A 17219-nucleotide genomic window follows, 5' to 3' on the forward strand; every position below is an offset into this window, starting at 1 on the left:
AGGGATGCGTGGGCCCTCAAGGGTATGTTGGCGGATTATTGTGAGGCTTCAGGGTAGAGAGTGAACCTTCAAAAATCGACCATCTCCTTTAGCCCAAGTACGGAGTTGAGGATAAGGCGGGAGATCAATAGGATCATGGAGATGCGGGAGCAGGAGGGGCTGTAGAGCTACCTAGGGGTGCCTATCATAAGGAGGAAGCTGTGGGTGTCGGAGTGCTCAGGGCTGGTGCAGCGGGTCCAAGACAGGCTGGAGGGCTAGAGGACGTCATCTCTTTCTATGATGGGCACATTGATGCTAGTCAGATCAGTATTGTGCTCTGTGTTAGTCTACCTTATGTTCAATATTGTTGTCCCTAAGACAGTGCTGATGGGGGTCGAGTGACTTCTTCGAAACTTCTTGTGGGGTTCACACGGAGGTGGCCACAGGGTGCACTTGTTGGCTTGGGAAAGAGTTTGCATGACGACCCACGAGGGAGAACTAGGGGTGCAATCTTTCCTAGAGAGGCGAGAGGTGCTCATTATTCATCATGCGGTGAGGTTTATCCTTGAGCCATAGGGCTTCTGGAGTCAGGTCATGGCGGCTAGATATGGTGGAGTGAGGATTGATGGGGTGGCCTCGAGTAGATGGAGATGCTTCTACATGTGGCGAGAGATTTGCAAGCATATGCCTGCTGCCTTGGCGAACACCAGATAGCTGATAAGAAACGAGCAAAGCATGGATGTGGTGGAGGACCAGTGGGTGGACTCTCTTTCTTTGAGACTCTGGCTAACCATGGTGAGCATTAAGGCAGCGGACAGACTCCGGGTCTACGATCTTCTTAGCCCAGAAAGGGCAGAGTGGGACCCCGACAGGATTGTTCAGCTATTTGGAGAGTACCTTGTTGAGCGTATTCGACTAGTTTCGAGGTATGCTGGCCTGGACGTAAGGGTTTGGAGTACGTCATGCAGAGCTAGTGTCAAGGTGGGAGATGTCTTTCGTGCCCTCCTGCAGGAGCACAAGCCGGGGATGGATTGTGCTTGGATCTGGAGCTTCGGACTCCATGTTAGATGTATGGCCTAGAAGTCAATCTGGCTGACACATTATTAATTCTGGGACATAAATTTGTACTTGACTTTATTATTATTGAATAATAAATGGGCATCTTTTCATTCATATTGTTTATGTGTCTATGAATCGTCCAAGGAATTAATAAGATGATGATACATTTTCTCAAGAGTTGAGAATTTGAGCCATGTATCATTGGTGATTAATTTTTAAATGCTCTTGATCAATGGACCATCACGAGGACGGTGATCGATCCGATCAGTGCACAGATCGCTTTCCTTATGGATGGACGAGACTCGAGTCCACAGTGTGGGGACACTGAAGTGATAGTGCAGGTGCTTGTTAGAGAACAAGGGTATTGAGCGTGACCAAGATAAGAAGTCACTTGGATGTCTATCCACTCGTCAGTGACTTGCTTGATGTTGCAGTAGTATGACTGGTCCTTTGACCTGCGGTGCTTCGGCTGCTCACAATGAGGTTATTGAAGTTTGACTGCACATACACATGGTCTCTAGTCATATGGGTCCTTGTAGTGTAGATTGGCTGCAGTAAGTTTACTGTAGGAGTAGGGTACGCACCTACATGGAATATATCGATCTTGATAGATGAGGAGTGATCCTATGTGATTTATTAGACTGAGTTCTAAGACCTTGGCCAGCGCAGTAATATACAGTGGAGAAAGAGTTTTCCAATATCGAACTCAAGTCAAATAAATCTAGACATATGACAGACGACGGGGTTTGACGAGTTATCCATGACCTCCGGTCTGTAGGGATCCACGATAGAAGGACTGTATCATACGATAACTGCACCTAGAGGTTCATCATTCTATTCTGCTGGGTGGCCACTACATACTACTAGGTGTCACTGGTGGATGGTGAGACTCACAGGGATCATCTTGATGGTCGATAAACCCTGATGAGTTGAGTTGAAATTGTTTCAACCCATTGAAAGGAGTTTTCAATGATATTGTGATAGAGATCGCAATATATCTCACTACCAGTCAGAATGGAACCTATGGGGTCACACACATTAGAGTTAATGACCGATCCGATGGTTGAATGTGATTAGGAATCACAAATAATCAATTAGATTGATAAATGGATAACCCGCTAAGAGTTAGTAGTTGGAAGAAGGAACAATTGCAATCGGATTGCAATTTAATTTAATTAATTAAATTTAATTAATTGGACTTGATCATGAGTCCTACTTGGAGTAGGATCCTTGGAGTCCTAATTGGATTAGGATTTCAAATTAAATTAGAATCCTATTTGGAATAGGATTTCTAAAGTCCTAATTGTCTTAGGGCTGAAATTTAATAAGTCCTAATTAGATTAGGATTATTTTAAGTCCTAATTAATTTTAAATTTAATCTAATTAATTTCATGACTCCTAATTGGATTAGGATTGAAGAGTTCAATAGAGTCATGGTTCAATTAAATCCTAATTAGATTAGGATTTGGAGGAAATTGAAATGGGTTCATAAAAATCCTATTTTGACTAGGATTAGACTCATGCAATGGACCCAAATTAAATCACCTTTTAATTTGATTAAATGGGAGATATAATTGGACTTGAGGGAGGGGCCCACGCCCCTCCCCTTGGGAATTGCGATGAAGAAAAAGGAGGGGCGTAAGCCCCTCCTTGCTGCCGAATTGGGGAGATAAGGGTGAGCTCCTAAAAATTAGGAGCTCATCCTTATCTCATGGAGAAATAAAAGGAGGAGGGGTTCGGCCCCTCCTCTTATCCTTCTTTTGGTGTTCACGGCAGCAAAAACATCCCCTTCCTCCTCCTTTCATCCGCAAGCAAGAGAAGAGGAAGAAGAATCCTTGGTGGCTCTCCTCCTTCTTCATTCTTGGTTCCAACAAAAGAAAAGGGAAAAGGCTGAAAGTGTTTTGTTCTTGTTCCCTTTGATCCGTCCTTCTTCCTCCACCTCCCTAGGCATTCAAGAGTTGATTGAAAGGGAGGACTTCAGCCATCAAAAGCCATCTCTGCAAGGGAGCTAGCACCCCGGGGAGATACGTAGGCTTCGATCGAATCATTATCTCGTGTGGATACCCGTAGAGGCCGGACGCGTGTGCGGCTTCCATCGAACCTTCTACAAATCCACGTGAATCAGATTTGCGGAGACCATCTACCCGCACAAGGTGAAGATCTAATCTTCTTAATGATTTTAAAATAGTTTAAAATAATTTAATTCTAATCTATCTACAAACAAATGGTTTTAAAATACGTTCATACGATGAACGGATCCCGCATAGTTTTTCCGCTGCAATCTAAAAATTATTTCGAATTTTCATGGCATATGTCGAATACTTATGGAGAGGACTACTGAAATACTTACCCTAGTACACACTGATGTATGTGGCCCATTTGATGTGTCAGCCAGGGGTCGTTATTCGTACTTCATTACCTTTACCGATGACTATTCACGATATGGGTATGTGTATCTTATGAGATACAAATCTGAGTCTTTTGAAAAGTTCAAGGAGTTCAGAAATGAAGTAGAAAAATAGACTGGAAAAACCCTTAAGGTTCTTCGATCAGATCGAGGAGGAGAATACCTTAGTGAGGAATTTCGGGATTATCTCAAGGAAAATGGCATAGTCTCACAATGGACGCCTCCGGGTACACCTCAACTCAACGGGGTGTCAGAAAGGAGGAATCGGACTCTATTGGATATGGTCCGATCCATGATGAGCTTCACTGATCTACCTATGTTTCTTTGGGGAGATGCCTTATTATCCGCAATTTATTTATTGAATAGAGTTCCCTCCAAATCCGTTCCTACCACACCGTATGAGATATGGCATGGTAGGAAGCCGAGTCTTGGTCATCTCAAGATTTGGGGATGTCCGGCCCACGTCAAGCGACTACAGACGGACAAGTTAGAATCTAGGACCATAAGTGCTCGTTTCATTGGATATCCTAAAGAGTCATTATGATACAATTTTTACGTCTCAGAGGATCACAATGTGTTTGTGAGTCGACATGCCGTCTTCTTGGAAAAACAGTTTATCCTTGATAGAGGCAGTGGGAGAAAAATTGAGCCTGAAGAGAAAGTCTCTAAAAAGCAACGAGTAATGGATCCTATAGAACCTATTCATACAGAGCTAGTACACGTAGTACCTCCTCCACCTCGTAGATCTAGTAGGGTCTCACATCCTCCCGATAGATACATAGGTATACTAGTAGAGGACACCGAGGAAATGTTCCTCATGGGAGATAGGGAACATGTACAGGATCCCAATACCTACGATGAGGCGATATCTGATATCGATTCCGAGAAATGGCTGGAAGCCATGAAGTCAGAGATAGACTCCATGTATTCCAACCAAGTCTGGACCTTAGTAGATCCACCAGAAGGTATAGTACCTATTGAATGAAAATGGATCTACAAAAGGAAGATAGGTTCGGATAGAAAGGTAGAGACCTATAAGGCAAGGCTAGTGGTGAAAGGGTATAGTCAGCGCGAAGGCATTGACTATCAGGAGACTTTTTCACCTGTAGCCATGCTAAAATCCATTCGAACATTGCTTGCCATTGCAGCGTTTCATGATTATGAAATATGGCAGATGGATGTGAAAACTGCTTTTCTGAATGGATATCTTGATGAAGATATCTATATGGAGCAGCCTTTGGGTTTCACTTCCAGTGATGGAGATCACAAGGTCTGCAAGCTGCAAAGATCCATCTTTGGACTAAAGCAAGCATCTCGGAGCTGGAATACTCGTTTCAATGATGCAATCAAATCGTTTGATTTCATAAAGAACGAAGAGAAACCGTGTGTTTACAAGAAGGTTAGTGGGAGTGCTGTCGTGTTCCTCGTACTGTACGTGGATGACATCCTCTTGATTGGGAATGATGTTCCCATGCTAACCTCGGTCAAGGTCTGGTTGTCAAAAAAGTTCTCCATGGAAGACCTTGGGGAAGCATCCTACATTTTGGGGATTAAGGTCTATAGAGATAGATCTAAGAGGTTGCTTGGCCTATCACAGAAGATGCACATAGAGGAGGTACTGAAGAGGTTCAGTATGGAAAACTCCAAGAAGGGTCTATTACCCCTTAGGCATGGGATTCATCTCTCCAAAAAGATGTGCCCCAACACATCTGAAGAGATTCAACGCATGAGCAGGATTCCTTATGCTTCTGCAATAAAGAGCCTCATGTATGCCATGCTATGTACACGACCTGATATAGCCCTTGCTGTGAGTGTCACTAGTAGATATCAGTCGAATCCAGGCGAAGAGCACTGGACAGCTGTGAAGAACATTCTTAAGTACTTAAGAAGAACTAAAGATTTGTTCTTGGTCTTTGGAGGAGCATCGGAGTTAAAGGTAGAAGGATACACAGATTCAGACTTTATGACTGATATTGATGATAGAAAGTCTACATCTGGATATGTGTTCTTGTGCAATGGTGGTACGGTAAATTGGAAGAGTTCCAAACAACCGATCATTGCTGATTCTACCATGGAAGCTGAGTATATCGCCGCCTCTGAAGCTGCAAAGGAAGCCTTCTGGTTCAAGAAATTCATTGCAGAGCTAGATGTAATGCCATCAGATGCCATCACACTCTACTGCGATAATAATGGCGCCATAGCTCTTGCTAAGGAGCCAAGGTCTCATCAGAAGTCCAAGGACATAGAGCGGCGCTTTCACCTTATACGCGACTACCTCGAGAAGAAATATGTCGAGGTGCAGAGAGTAGACTCCACGGACAACGTGGCAGACCGCTCACTAAGCAGCTAAGTCAGCAGAAGACTGAAGCCCACCTTGAGAAGATGGGACTTAGATATATGGCTGATTGGCTTTAGTGCAAGTGGGAGATTGTTAGATGTATGCCCTAGAAGCCAATCTGGCTGACACATTATTAATTCTGGGACATAAATTTATACTTGACTTTATTATTATTGAATAATAAATGGGCATCTTTTCATTCATATTGTTTATGTGTCTATGAATCGTCCAAGGAATTAATAAGATGATAATACATATTCTCAAGAGTTGAGAATTTGAGCCATGTATCATTGGTGATTAATTTTTAAATGCTCCTGATCAATGGACCATCACGAGGACGGTGATCGATCCGATCAGTGCACAGATCGCTTTCCTTATGGATGGACGAGACTCGAGTCCACAGTGTGGGGACATTGAAGTGATAATGCAGGTACTTGTTAGAGAACAAGGGTACTAAGCGTGACCAAGACAAGAAGTCACTTGGATGTCTATCCACTCGTCAGTGACTTGCTTGATGTTGCAGTAGTATGACTGGTCCTTTGACCTGCAGTGCTTCGGCTGCTCACAGTGAGGTTATTGTAGTTTGACTGCACATACACATGGTCTCTAGTCATATGGGTCCTTGTAGTGTAGATTGGCTGCAGTAAGTTTACTGTAGGAGTAGGGTACGCACCTACATGGAATCTATCGACCTTGATAGATGAGGAGTGATCCTATGTGATTTATTAGACTGAGTTCTAAGACCTTGGCCAGGGCAGTAATATACAGTGGAGAAAAAGTTTTCCACTATCGAACTCAAGTCAAATAAATCTAGACATATGACAGACGACGGAGTTTGACGAGTTATCCATGACCTCCGGTCTGTAGGGATCCACGATAGAAGGACTGTATCATACGATAACTGCACCTAGAGGTTCATTATTCTATTCTGCTGGGTGGCCACTACATACTGCTAGGTGTCACTGGTGGATGGTGAGACTCACAGGGATCATCTTGATGGTCGATAAACCCTGATGAGTTGAGTTGAAATTGTTTCAACCCATTGAAAGGAGTTTTCAATGATATTGTGATAGAGATCGCAATATATCTCACTACCAGTCAGAATGGAACCTATGGGGTCACACACATTAGAGTTAATGACCGATCCGATGGTTGAATGTGATTAGGAATCACAAATAATCAATTAGATTGATAAATGGATAACCCGCTAAGAGTTAGTAGTTGGAAGAAGGAACAATTGCAATCGGATTGCAATTTAATTTAATTAATTAAATTTAATTAATTGGACTTGATCATGAGTCCTACTTGGAGTAGGATCCTTGGAGTCCTAATTGGATTAGGATTTCAAATTAAATTAGAATCCTATTTGGAATAGGATTTCTAAAGTCCTAATTGTCTTAGGGCTGAAATTTAATAAGTCCTAATTAGATTAGGATTATTTTAAGTCCTAATTAATTTTAAATTTAATCTAATTAATTTCATGACTCCTAATTGGATTAGGATTGAAGAGTTTAATAGAGTCATGGTTCAATTAAATCCTAATTAGATTAGGATTTGGAGGAAATTGAAATGGGTTCATAAAAATCCTATTTTGACTAGGATTAGACTCATGCAATGGACCCAAATTAAATCACCTTTTAATTTGATTAAATGGGAGATATAATTGGACTTGAGGGAGGGGCCCACGCCCCTCCCCTTGGGAATTGCGATGAAGAAAAAGGAGGGGCGTAAGCCCCTCCTTGCTGCCGAATTGGGGAGATAAGGGTGAGCTCCTAAAAATTAGGAGCTCATCCTTATCTCATGGAGAAATAAAAGGAGGAGGGGTTCGGCCCCTCCTCTTATCCTTCTTTTGGTGTTCACGGCAGCAAAAACATCCCCTTCCTCCTCCTTTCATCCGCAAGCAAGAGAAGAGGAAGAAGAATCCTTGGTGGCTCTCCTCCTTCTTCATTCTTGGTTCCAACAAAAGAAAAGGGAAAAGGCTGAAAGTGTTTTGTTCTTGTTCCCTTTGATCCGTCCTTCTTCCTCCACCTCCCTAGGCATTCAAGAGTTGATTGAAAGGGAGGACTTCAGCCATCAAAAGCCATCTCTGCAAGGGAGCTAGCACCCCGGGGAGATACGTAGGCTTCGATCGAATCATTATCTCGTGTGGATACCCGTAGAGGCCGGACGCGTGTGCGGCTTCCATCGAACCTTCTACAAATCCACGTGAATCAGATTTGCGGAGACCATCTACCCGCACAAGGTGAAGATCTAATCTTCTTAATGATTTTAAAATAGTTTAAAATAATTTAATTCTAATCTATCTACAAACGAATGGTTTTAAAATACGTTCATGCGATGAACGGATCCCGCATAGTTTTTCCGCTGCAATCTAAAAATTATTTCGAATTTTCATGGCATATGTGGGATACTAACACTCCACCCAATGGTAGCATTATTTTTGTGGAAGGTAGCCACAGAGCGCCTGCCGACGAGATGGGTGCTGATAAGAAGAGAACTGGGCATCCAACCCTAATGTCTGGATTGCTAATTGGACGAGATGGTGGATCATGTTCTGTTCCAGTGTGCGTGGGCTAGAGGGGTTTGGAGGCACGCCGAGGTCTTGCGTGATGCCTAGAGTCGGATGGGGCCTTTCCTATAGGCGATCTGTCGGTGGTCCGAATTTCCCTAGATGCACCAGGTGGCCATTGGAGCGATCTGCATAGCTTATCAGATATGGTTGGCAACGAGTGCTTAGACTTTTGGCGAGAGCAGTTCGTCTCCAAGGTTTGTCATGGAGCGCACCTGGGTACAGGCATAGAGATCATTCATGCAAGCTTAGCACATGAGCATTTGATCGCTCAGGATACCTAGAGCCCCTACTCTACTCAGGTAGTGACTCGCATGGTGTTTTTCACCTGGGAGCCTCTATCCCCAAGCTTCCTCAAGGTCAACTTTGATGGTCTGTGCTGGATGGCGGCAAGAGAGGAGGTGCTGGGTTTGTCATTAGAAGCCCGAACTCTAAGGTAGTGGCTGGTGGTGGTTGCCAGATCTTCGATACCTCAGTTTCTGGAGCAAAGATGTGGTTGGCTTGGGTCGGCCTGAGCCATGCGTGGCGGATGCTACATGCCAGCTCGATTATATTAGAGGGAATCTCGGCCACCATGATTAACTAGATCCAAGGTGAGGTGGACACCCCCTGCTTTGGGATATTTGGGCGACAATGAGTAATGGGGTGGCCTTTCAGGCTAAGCATGTGCTCCACGAGGCCAGCAAGGCCGCGGACTGTGTGGTTTGTCACTCTGGGGACACTCTGTGGGCTGGGGAGGTGGAGTTGCCTAGAACATTCCAAAACTTGTTTTTTGATTTTATTGGATGTATCCGTACTTGTTTTGTATGAAATGTCTATTTTAGCAAAAAAATAAGAAAAAAAAAAAAGAAGAAGAATGAATGCTACATGACCATCTTTTCATAAAGCATTACCTCTAGGGGAAAAGAAATATGATCATCATACTATTTTGGAAAAAAAGGCATCACAGGAGTACAGAAGATGGTTGAAGAAGCCGCATGAGGGATACACTTGCTTTGACACTTTAAGTGGAGTTTGGGTTACCCGAATACAGTAACTTCACAGGGGCTTACATGTGCAAAAGAATAGCAGGGATGACTGAGCTATGTTTCGCAGTTTGTGCCGAGCCTAGTTTTTCTCAAAAAAATGGCCCAGAGCTAAAAGGGTAAGAGGAGTTTGGCCCATCCAAGAGGAAGGGCTGTCGACCCTAAACCCCAAACATTTAGGAAGTATGTTTTGGGCTAGTGGCGGACCGAGTTGGCCTTGGGAGTGTCACGAAAGAAGGACTAGGTGGCCTTTGTTATGAAGTTCAAGCCTCGACAAAGGCGAGAGGGGTGATGTTGTAGGACGAGGACGCCATGCTGCCTAGTGACGATGCACTTCCAATGGCAACTCAAACATACTCTAAATGTTTTAAGACAATTAGATCAAGACCATACTTGTCGATCTAAGAGTAGATATGAGCGGGCCAAAAGCAACCGACCTCCGAGGTCATGCGCCATCCAACTCAAAATCGAAAATCTTGGACCGACAAATACTCAGCTTGGTGTCTGGCCCGAGTCTGACCTAAATTCTCTCATCTTGGCTGATGAGTTTCCCACCTTATGCCAGAGGGCATCCCCTCCATTGTGCTGGGAGTGAAGATTGCTATAAAAATCTCCAACGGATATGCCGAATCTTTCAATGGTTACAGCGCAATTTTAGACAGTTATAGCATGACTTCAAGTTGTTAAGATATGATTCACAGAAAATTCGAGAGCCCAGCCATATATTAGCCCTGAACGCATGCAAGGAAGGTGCATATTTGGTGCAGACATTATTACAGTCGTTGCTACTAAACTTCTAATTCTTTCTATCTTCTTCTTTCTCATCTTCAATCAAAAAAATTCTCGCTGACTTGAGCATCAGAAGACTTGGCCATAGCCAATCTAGTGAGTCCTCTAACCTCTTTGTTGTCTTGCAAATTTATGGAGGCAGTCTATGCCATAAATCCGAAGATCGGCCGCAACAAGTTTGATTTCCCATTCTAGATATAACCTGCTATGATTGCAATTCATGATAAACTCATCCTCTACACAATTAAATGGCATCCTAGAAGGCCCCAATATCATTAAAATCTGGAATATACAGTGATTATAGAATTCTTGACAAGTAACTCCAATCCATATCCATGAATAACAATCTAGTCATGAACTGATCTCCCTCTCCTTAAATCTCTCAAAATGGCATCACCGAGACATCTAAATCTAGACCAATCTTAACAATGTAACGAAGCCATACCTAATCGATCATTACGCAAAAAACTATTGATGGTGGTGCTGATGGTATTTCATCAAACAGTTTACATGCAACGTTAGGACTCTCCCTCCGTAGCTTCTCTACTTGATGGGCGACGGGAAGAGGTGGAGCTTCCCCATGGATGGACCGCGGGCAATTCAATCTCTCTACGACACCAATTCGAGATCCCAAGACTCGCCCTCAAGATGAAACCATGGGTCGAAGGGAAAGCTTAATTCAAGCCCAGCTAGGCTCTTATCAGATTTGACCTACTTTGTCCCATTTTGTCCTATAGTTTCAAATAGAGATAAGCTAACGGGCCAACTCTGGGCCGAGAAAACTAGAGTTTCAAATACGCCAAGCCCAAACGTAGCTCGCATGGTTTTAAGGACTGGACCTTATCTACCTCCTCTAGCCCGGTAGTCGCTTGGGCCTTCTTCTCCCCGGTCCAAGGAGTGAGGCGACGCGAGAAGGCCTGTTTCTGTACTACGTGGCCTTTTCGGCCGCTATATAATATCAAAAAAGAAGGCTCCAAGTGCTGCAAACTTCCCTCCTCCCATTGTCGAGAGATTAGAATGAGAAGCCCATATTTCAGAAGTGCCGCCTCCGGATTGCTGCTGTGGTTTAGAAAATAGTCTTTGTAAGCTGCTCCTTTTGAGTTCCAAGTAGGCACAAACTAGAATTACTGCATTAAGCTTTTGAGAATTGAGTCCTGGTAACAGTTTGTAGAAGTGCCATCAAGACAGTAAATTGGCTTGCTACAACGTAACATTGAGGGCCAGTTTTAATAGACTGCGTAGGGCCTCAGTTTAGAATACCAACTTTTTCAGGATCTAATGCTTCCAACGCAACTTGGCCTCAGTGACGACCATGAAGGATTCAGTCCTCGCTACGTTGTGAAGAGTGAGGATGGGGTTACTGATCGTTCTCATTTGGACCCATTCTAGGTTCTCCACAAATCTGGGTGAAGCTCATCGATTCAGAAAGAAATAGCCTAGCTTCATTGGGCCTGTGCATTATGTCCAGGAGCGGCCACTACAGGAAAATTGGGAAAAGGCGACCCTTTTTTCCCGACGCTATCCACAAGCGTCGGGAAAAAATACCCCAGGCGTCACATTTCCTCACGCTTCAATGAAGCGTCGGTGGCTCCTCCCCAAATACGACCCTCCCGATCGAGCTAGGGCCTGGCCTCCTTTTCCGGCTCTCCGCCTCCCCGAATACCCACCCTCCTTTTCCGGCTCTCCGCCTCCCCGAATACCCACCCGATCGAGCCCTAGCTAGCCCTCCTCTCCGGCACGAGCGGCTGCCTCCGCCCTCAAGCCTCCTCCCTCCTCTCCGGCGTCAACCGACAAGCCTTCAAGCCTCGAGCGAGCTTCACCTCCGCCCGAGGATCTTTCCGAGGATCTTCTCCTCGTCCCTCCTCTCCGGCTCCGACCGATTGGCCCTCAAGCGTTGATCGAGCTTCTTCTCCGCCCGAGGATCTTCTCCTTGTTCTTTGGAAGCGCCGATTCGAGGTATGCCCCCTCTTTCTCCTGTCAGCTATATACTTTACAGAAAGATGAAGAACTATAATTTCTTAAGATACTATGACAAATGATGAAGAGACGAAGAAGGGGCGGAAAGATCATTTCATGTTTTATATTTTTTATGTTTAGATCCGTAAATAACTCCCATTCTATAATTTCCTTCTATTATATCGAGCCCTAGCATCCAATCTAACCACCCCGTTCAAATGTTGACTAAGAGAAAATTGGATATATTGGTCACTTTTAGGCTGAAGGTAGATGATTATCATCAGAAGGGCAGCCGGTGTTGTAGATGACAATTGAGGACACAATTCTTTTGGTGCTATGCTATTTTATTTAGACCGTTACTTGCATTAATTCAGGAACCGCTTTGAGAATCTTGAAGATGTAGTAGTTCAATCCCCGATAGATTGGATTATGTTAATTTGGTTCTATTGCACTTTCGGCCTTAAAGCAGCTGTCGACCTGGTTGATGTTCCACACCTTTTTTCATATGGATAATTATTGGCAGTGAACAATCTGAGTATGTGCATATTGAGTCAGTGTTTTTTTTTTATTTTTTAATGAGTGTTTTCCTCTTATTCAATCTTCTGGAATTCTAATTGATTATTGGACAATCAATTACAGACTACCATAACCATCAACCTTTTTCCAACTATTTAGTGCCAGCTTTAGGACAATTAGTTATGAATATAATTTAAAATCAAGTTGATGCATTAACATGTCAAGGTTGATGACAGTTCATGAACTAATTTTTGTAAATATATTATATTAGTGAAATTGTTTAAAGAACTGTGCTGTCTGCTTCTTAACTGATGGATGAGAGCAGGTTAAGACATGCTGAGTCCCGTGATTGTTCAGCCTTCATTTGCACCTGCCGGCATGCTGCTTCTTGGGTACTGGCATTCAAAAAAGTGACAGTATCGTGGATGAACAGAATCCAGCTGCGGCGCACACGTTGGAATAGTGAAGGAAGCGAGCGGTGCAAGATTATGTAGCTATTTCTACCGCTTATGATGTCAAGGATTCTCAAAAGTGGGCTGTGAAAAACTAATAGGATTTAAAATATGCTTCTGCCACCAGAAATTTGGTTCCAACTTTGAACAGGCTGTTCGCTTTCATTTGCTCCAGCGATTAGATTTGATCTCGTCATCAGCCTGCCTTTGTTCCCAATTCCTTCCTTATCAGCATGGAGTTGCAGACTTTGTATTATAGGTTGATGTTCCTGGTAATTGGGTATTTCAGTGTGGGTTTGGGTGGGCAGTCCAGTTCCGCGTAGAAATTTTTAGCATCGTTGGTTGCAGGTTTTAGTTAGGTTGGTCCCAAGTAATACAATCTGGCTGTGATTTCAGTGTGGGTTTGGGTGGGCAGTCCAGTTCCGGGTAGAAATTTTTAGCATCGTTAGTTGCAGGTTTTAGTTAGGTTGGTCCCAAGTAATACAATCTGGCTGTGAGCCGCCAGACAAAATAAAACAGAGATCTACAGAAGAGGGAGAGAATAGATTTGTCCAACTCGTTAGTTCGCCTTTAGTTTAACCATTTCGAGATGGTCGATGAATAAGAGACATCAAATTCCCCCGTGATGTATAGCTGCGTTTGGGACTAAGAGCATAAATTTATTAACCCTTTATTTAGTATAAATTTATCATTTAACCAAATATTGATTCTTTTTTGTACATACCAGGTAACAATATGCCCCGAGGGAGGCGATTTAGAGATGTGGAGTTCCAGCATTCTCAGGTGGGATCTACTTCTGAGCAGTTCCTGCAGTTCCAGCAGCCATATGAGCACCAGCAGCACGAGTCAGGATCTCAGCACGAGCCTCCTGCTGATTGCCCGGAGGATGAGCTCCGGATCCAGGGTAATTCGATTTAAAGTTCATATTTTATGTTCATATTTGTCTTCAACTTTTTAAGACATATTTTATTTAATTTGAATAGATGGACAAGGGACGGTGAGGACGAGACGGGGACCCACTCAAGCAAAGGATGTGTGGAAGCTTCCTCCGGGTGAGAAGATCATCATCCGATGCAACGAATTGGGGCAGCCCATCAATAGAGCTGGAAGTCTTCTATCAAGCTTTTTAGGATCGGTTGCACGCAAGGGTCAGCTGTGTCCACTCAACTATACGAAGTGGAATGACATGCTTCCTTCGTATAAGGTTGAGCTTCTTAGACTTATAGAGGTAATGAATTGAATTTATTCTTTTTAATTCGACACCTCCTGTATATTAATTTGCTTAGTATTATAATTTTATTTTAGATGTTTAATATTATTATAACATTCTGAATCTTGTTGTAGGGTAAGTTTGTACTCCCTCCAGAGAGCCATGATTGGGTGCTGAAGTCCCTCAATCGCAAATGGAAAGAATATAAAGCAAAATTGAAGACGGACTTCAAGCGCGAAGGTATGACAGAGGAGGAGGTTGCTCGTGTGACTCCTCCTGATGTATACCCTCAGCAGTGGAGGGAGCTTGTTCATTACTGGTTTTCTGAAAGAGGACAGGTCACGTATATTGTTTCAATATCTTCTATTATCTTTATTATTAATATAGATTGCAAATATATATATTGAATCATATTATACTGTGTGCTTTTATTTTGGCAGACATATTCTAATATTGGTAGAGCTGCACGAGCTTCTCAAGCAGTTCCTCATACTTCAGGCTCGAAGAGTTATGCGAGACGTAGAAATGAATTCGTAAGTTCTTTTGAAACTATTTGAAATTTTACTAACATATAGCACGTATCATGATATATAGTTTGCCAATATACTTTCCGTATGTGTAGATGGTAGAGCATGGAAGGGAGCCTGGTGAGGTAGAGTTTTGTTGATGGAAATTGGACCCGGGGGCAATCTTCGGTCGAGGGAGAGGGAGCGGCGAGTCACCACGGCGGGGTGGCGACCGGTCGGCGGGCGGCATCCTCCGTCTGGTGTGGTCGGAGAGAAGCAGCTGGTCCTCGTGGTGAGGCGGCGATCCGTCAGCTGGTGGCGTCCTCCGTCTGGGTGCCTGCACACGAACCGGTGGCCGGGTTTTCCGGCGCCGGCCCTCCGACGCTCAAGTCAGGGAGGGGGCAAATAGTGTGAAAAGAGAGATAAACAGTGTCTGTAGAGTGTATCAATCTTCCCACCCCCTCCTGAGAGGCCAAGGCTCCCTTTTATAGGCGGGGGTCGGTTTACCTGCGATGTAACAGGGCGAAGCCGTAGTACGGCTCGGCATGTCGTTCAGGTCGGCGCACGGTCAGGCGAATCATTGCACTGATGTCGGCGGCGAGGGCGTCGTACAACCCGAACTAGCACGCTACCAGGCGAATTATTGCATTGGTGTCGGAGGTATGGCCGAGATCAGAGACTTATCATAGTCGACTAGACTCTGCTGGGCTAATTTGCCGTGGAGAGCTGAGAGTCCGTAGATGACAGGAGCCATGCGCATTTATTGTGGAGTAAGCCGGAGATCCGCATTTATTGTGGAGTAAGCCGGAGATCCGCATTAATTGTGGAGTAAGCCGGAGATCCGTATTAATTGTGGAGTAAGCCGGAGATCCGCATTTATTGTGGAGTAAGCCGGAGATCCGCATTAATTGTTGAGTGAGCCGGAGGGTTACAGCGGCCATGCGCAATAAATGCCAGAGGGGCGTCAGGGTATGGTCCTCGGCCGGACCTCAGAGGTGCACGGCCGTAGCAGGTGGTTGACAAGAGTAGACCTCGAACATCGGGGTTTTTCTCAGATCGGAGGTCTCGAGGTCGGTCGTCTTGAGGTCGGGCGTTCCGAGGCCGGACGCCGACTTCGGCCGTCCAGGGTCGGAGGTTGTGCGGCTTCTTAGGGGCATTTGCGTCATTTGGGGGAAAAATCTTATTCCCCCAACACTACCCCCCGACTTCCGAGTTCGAGTGGCTTGTGGGCTCGGACGTAGGAAGTAAAGTCCATTATTAAAGTTAGGGGGGCGAATCTCGTCCGCGCCCTTGCGCTTTTCGGAGTTTTTATGGCGAAACCTGCGCCCTTTGGCGCCCCGAGGTTGCTTTATTCAGCGAGCTTATGATGAAGCTCGTATCATTACGCTTCTTGAAGCGGGGGTGGCGTCTCTTGAATCGCCAAGATTGCTTTGCGGCGGATTAATGATGGGGGTCCTCGAGCTCGTCGAGGCGGTGTCTCGATCCCGTAATCGAGACCCCTTGCTCATCAATGAGTGTGCCGTTACGGGGTCTAAAGCGGACACGCGGCACGACCTAAGGTCGGACGCTTCCGATTTCGTGTTACTGGATCATAATTCCGGGGAGGTGGAGGCCACATCGGGGCTCCACGTGTCCCAGATCTTATTAAATGAGGGGAGCGGGGGTGGCGTCCGCTCGTTCCTCAAGACGATTTGATTCTGCGGACCCATGATGAGGCCCCGAGATCCGATGGGACAACGCTTCGATTTCGTACCCGATTTATTGATCCGGAGTGAATATGGTGCCTCGATCTCCGAGGTCGACACGTGGCGCAACCCGATCGGGGGATGGGAACCGACCCCGTTGATCTGGGCCGTCAGGGGGGTCTATATAAACCCCTCGAGGTTGCCCTAAAGGTCTTGTTTGGCTGCTTCTTATTTTCGTTGTCCTTCTCCCTTGCTTCCTTCCCCAACCGAACCTTGCCGTTGGTGCCCGGAGCGATTTCCGGCGATGTCCAGTAGGTTCCTACCCTGTGATTGCTAGAGTTCCTCTTTTCTTCTCCTCCCCAGCTTCCATTCGCTGCTTTTAATTTTTATTTCGTTCTCCTGTGGGAATGGGTTTGGGTCCCGAGGAAGTAGGGTCGAGCCTGTCGGGGGAGGAGCTGGAGTTGATCCGCTCCCGCTTTTTCTTCCAGCCCGGGTTTCGCCTTGAAACCGCGGGGCCTGAGGACAGGGTGACGCAGCCGCCCCCAGGTCGGATCGCGGTCTACCGCGAGACGCTCTGGGCTGGCCTGCGGTTTCCCGTTCACGAGTTCGTGAACAACCTGCTGGCCGAGTACCAGCTCGTCCCGGCGCAGTTGGCTCCGAACTCGTGGAGGACGATAGTCGGGTTCTTGTCCCTGTGCCTCGGGCACGGGATCCCGATCTCAGTAGGT

General features: G+C 45.2%; 1 protein-coding gene across 1 annotated transcript; it reads left to right on the plus strand.

Moving 5' to 3' along the window:
- Window positions 1-714: 714 nt before the first annotated feature.
- Window positions 715-14945, plus strand: LOC148714843 (uncharacterized). Its single transcript, XM_088717237.2, has 5 exons — window positions 715-1012; window positions 13818-13994; window positions 14074-14318; window positions 14435-14638; window positions 14741-14945. The coding sequence occupies exons 1-5, from the start codon at window positions 715-717 to the stop codon at window positions 14855-14857; spliced, it is 1041 nt and encodes a 346-aa protein (XP_088573363.2). The 3' UTR covers window positions 14858-14945.
- Window positions 14946-17219: the final 2274 nt, after the last annotated feature.

Source organism: Phoenix dactylifera, chromosome 2 (genome assembly GCF_051530095.1).
Source record: "Phoenix dactylifera cultivar Ajwa chromosome 2, Ajwa_hap1_PhDact_Kaust_v1.1, whole genome shotgun sequence".
NCBI lineage: Eukaryota > Viridiplantae > Streptophyta > Magnoliopsida > Arecales > Arecaceae > Phoenix > Phoenix dactylifera.